The 2,022-nt window shown below is 51.5% G+C and overlaps 1 protein-coding gene across 1 annotated transcript; it reads right to left on the bottom strand.

Moving 5' to 3' along the window:
- Positions 1–118: 118 nt before the first annotated feature.
- Positions 119–1,131, bottom strand: cnbpb (CCHC-type zinc finger, nucleic acid binding protein b). The gene is made up of 3 exons (XM_008290666.1): positions 943–1,131; positions 767–832; positions 119–632 (listed from the first exon to the last, which is right to left on the bottom strand). The coding sequence occupies exons 1-3, from the start codon at positions 1,043–1,045 to the stop codon at positions 430–432; spliced, it is 372 nt and encodes a 123-aa protein (XP_008288888.1). The 5' UTR covers positions 1,046–1,131; the 3' UTR covers positions 119–429.
- Positions 1,132–2,022: the final 891 nt, after the last annotated feature.

Genomic DNA, 2,022 nt, shown 5'->3' with positions numbered 1-2,022 from the left:
TGGTTGGACTGGTTATACTGGGAACATTGATTATACTGGTCATACTAGTTATACTGGTCACAATGGTTGGACTGGTTATACTGGGAACATTGATTATACTAGTCAAACTAGTTATACTGGTCAAAATGGTTCGACTGGTTGGACTGAGAACATTAGTTACACTGGTCAGACTAGTTGTACTGGTCAGAATGTTTGGACTGGTTAGACTAGTAGTCCTGTACCCAGTATAACCAGTTTGTTCTGTTTATGTGTTTCCTGTCTCTGTTGGTGTTTCTGTAGCTTTTATGTCCCTCTTCTGTGACTTCCTGTTTTATTTTGAAATGGCCTTTCCTTGTGTTTGTACTTCTGGTTTTTTGTGCCCTTTTCCGTCCCTTTTGATTGGACCGATTAGTTCCACCTGTGTGCTGTTGGTTTATCTGTCTCAGGTGCTCACCTGTAGCATTTGACCTTCTCGCAGCACTTCTGGATGTGTCCGAAGCCGCCGCAGGAGTAGCACTTCTGCTCGTGGGCGTGGTTGCAGTCGCGCGCCATGTGACCCGCCTTGCCGCAGTTGTAGCAGAGCTGCTCACGCTCCTTCTTGGGCTCCTTGCAGTCTCTGGAGATGTGTCCTCCTCGGCCGCAGTTGTAGCAAGCTGCGGGTAAGACAGCGGTCAGACCTCACCTGGCTGCACCTGTCTAACTCTGCGCTGCCTCTACCTGTCTCAGGTGAAAGTGTTTTCAGTGAAGGTTCATCAGGAGTTCAGCTGTAAACACTGTGTGTCCTCACCATCCTCAGTCCGCTCACAGTCTCTGGCCACGTGTCCGAGTTCCCCACAGCGGTAACAGAACAGGTCTGAAACACAAACCAGGTGAGACTGATCAACATTCTGATTGGTTAATGGCTCACAGGAGCAGAAGCAGATGTGTCAACATTCAAAAGCAGAAGGACTGCGTGTGCGTCACCTTTGCCTCGTCCTCGACCTTTTCCTCGTCCTCGGCCGCCGCTCGGACAGTTCTTCACCCAGTGGCCGCTGCGGCCGCAACCGAAGCACTCGTTACTGCTCATTGCCACGGCAACGCTGTACAGGTGGACAGACAGGTGAGCATTACCTGATCAGTCACTGCTTCAAACTGAACCCAGCTGAAAACAGAAAACCAGAACCTCCACATTATTAACGGCTGGAGGCCTCGGGGCAGCAGGCCGCCGGCTTCACGACAGCAGAAATGTTTGGTTCGTTAGCGGCCGTGATCACAGCTGGTGCCGGTGAAACGGTACCTCGCTAAAAGTACCGTGATCCAGTTTCTGTCTTTCGGTTCTCTGTGGAACTTTAAAGATCTGAGTTCAGCTTCAATTCATTGTTTGGATCTGGTTTGAACTTATTCAGGAGACGCTTTGATCCAAAGCGACATCCATCTGAGAGCAGCAGCAAGGATCTGGTCAGGAGAGAACCACCCGGGTCAGAACCATAGAACAGGTTCTGGTGCCAGCAGCAGGCTGTAGGGAGGTGATGGGACTACTTCTCTACCCTGTTGGTTTCACAGCTGTTCTGCTGAAACCAAGTTAATATGATGGTTCTGAACTCAGGACGTCAGCTTCCAGTAGAACCTGTAGAACCACTAGAACCACTCGAACCGGGTCAGCTGACTGCACACATCTGATTTCCATTGATTATATTGATCCTTAAACTCATCAGACAGTGAATCTGGTCAGGATCAGAGTTTCAGTCCAGAACCCAAACCATCAATCAACGTGATCGATCAGAGCTGGTCGATCATGTTGATCAGCTGTGAACTTTTTCAGCAGCTGAGTCCAGGTTTCTGAGTGTTTGCTCAGAGTCCACAGACCCGGTACCGAGCCACAGCCCCGGTCCTGGTCTGTGCTGCTGGTGCCCGGTGCTCGGCCCGGGCTCTGCTCTGCAGGTGTCCCCGCTGTAGGCGACCAGAGGCGGCGCGTCACCGGGCCGGCGCTGCTAGCATGCTAACAGGTTAGCATGTGTTCCAGAGCGGAGTCAACACGGAGGCTGTCCGTCTCCGGGCCGCTGC

Source organism: Stegastes partitus, unplaced genomic scaffold (genome assembly GCF_000690725.1).
Source record: "Stegastes partitus isolate 25-593 unplaced genomic scaffold, Stegastes_partitus-1.0.2 Scaffold690, whole genome shotgun sequence".
NCBI lineage: Eukaryota > Metazoa > Chordata > Actinopteri > Pomacentridae > Stegastes > Stegastes partitus.
The sequence above is the reverse complement of the archived record's forward strand: the minus strand, read 5'-3'. Positions and strand labels throughout refer to the sequence as shown.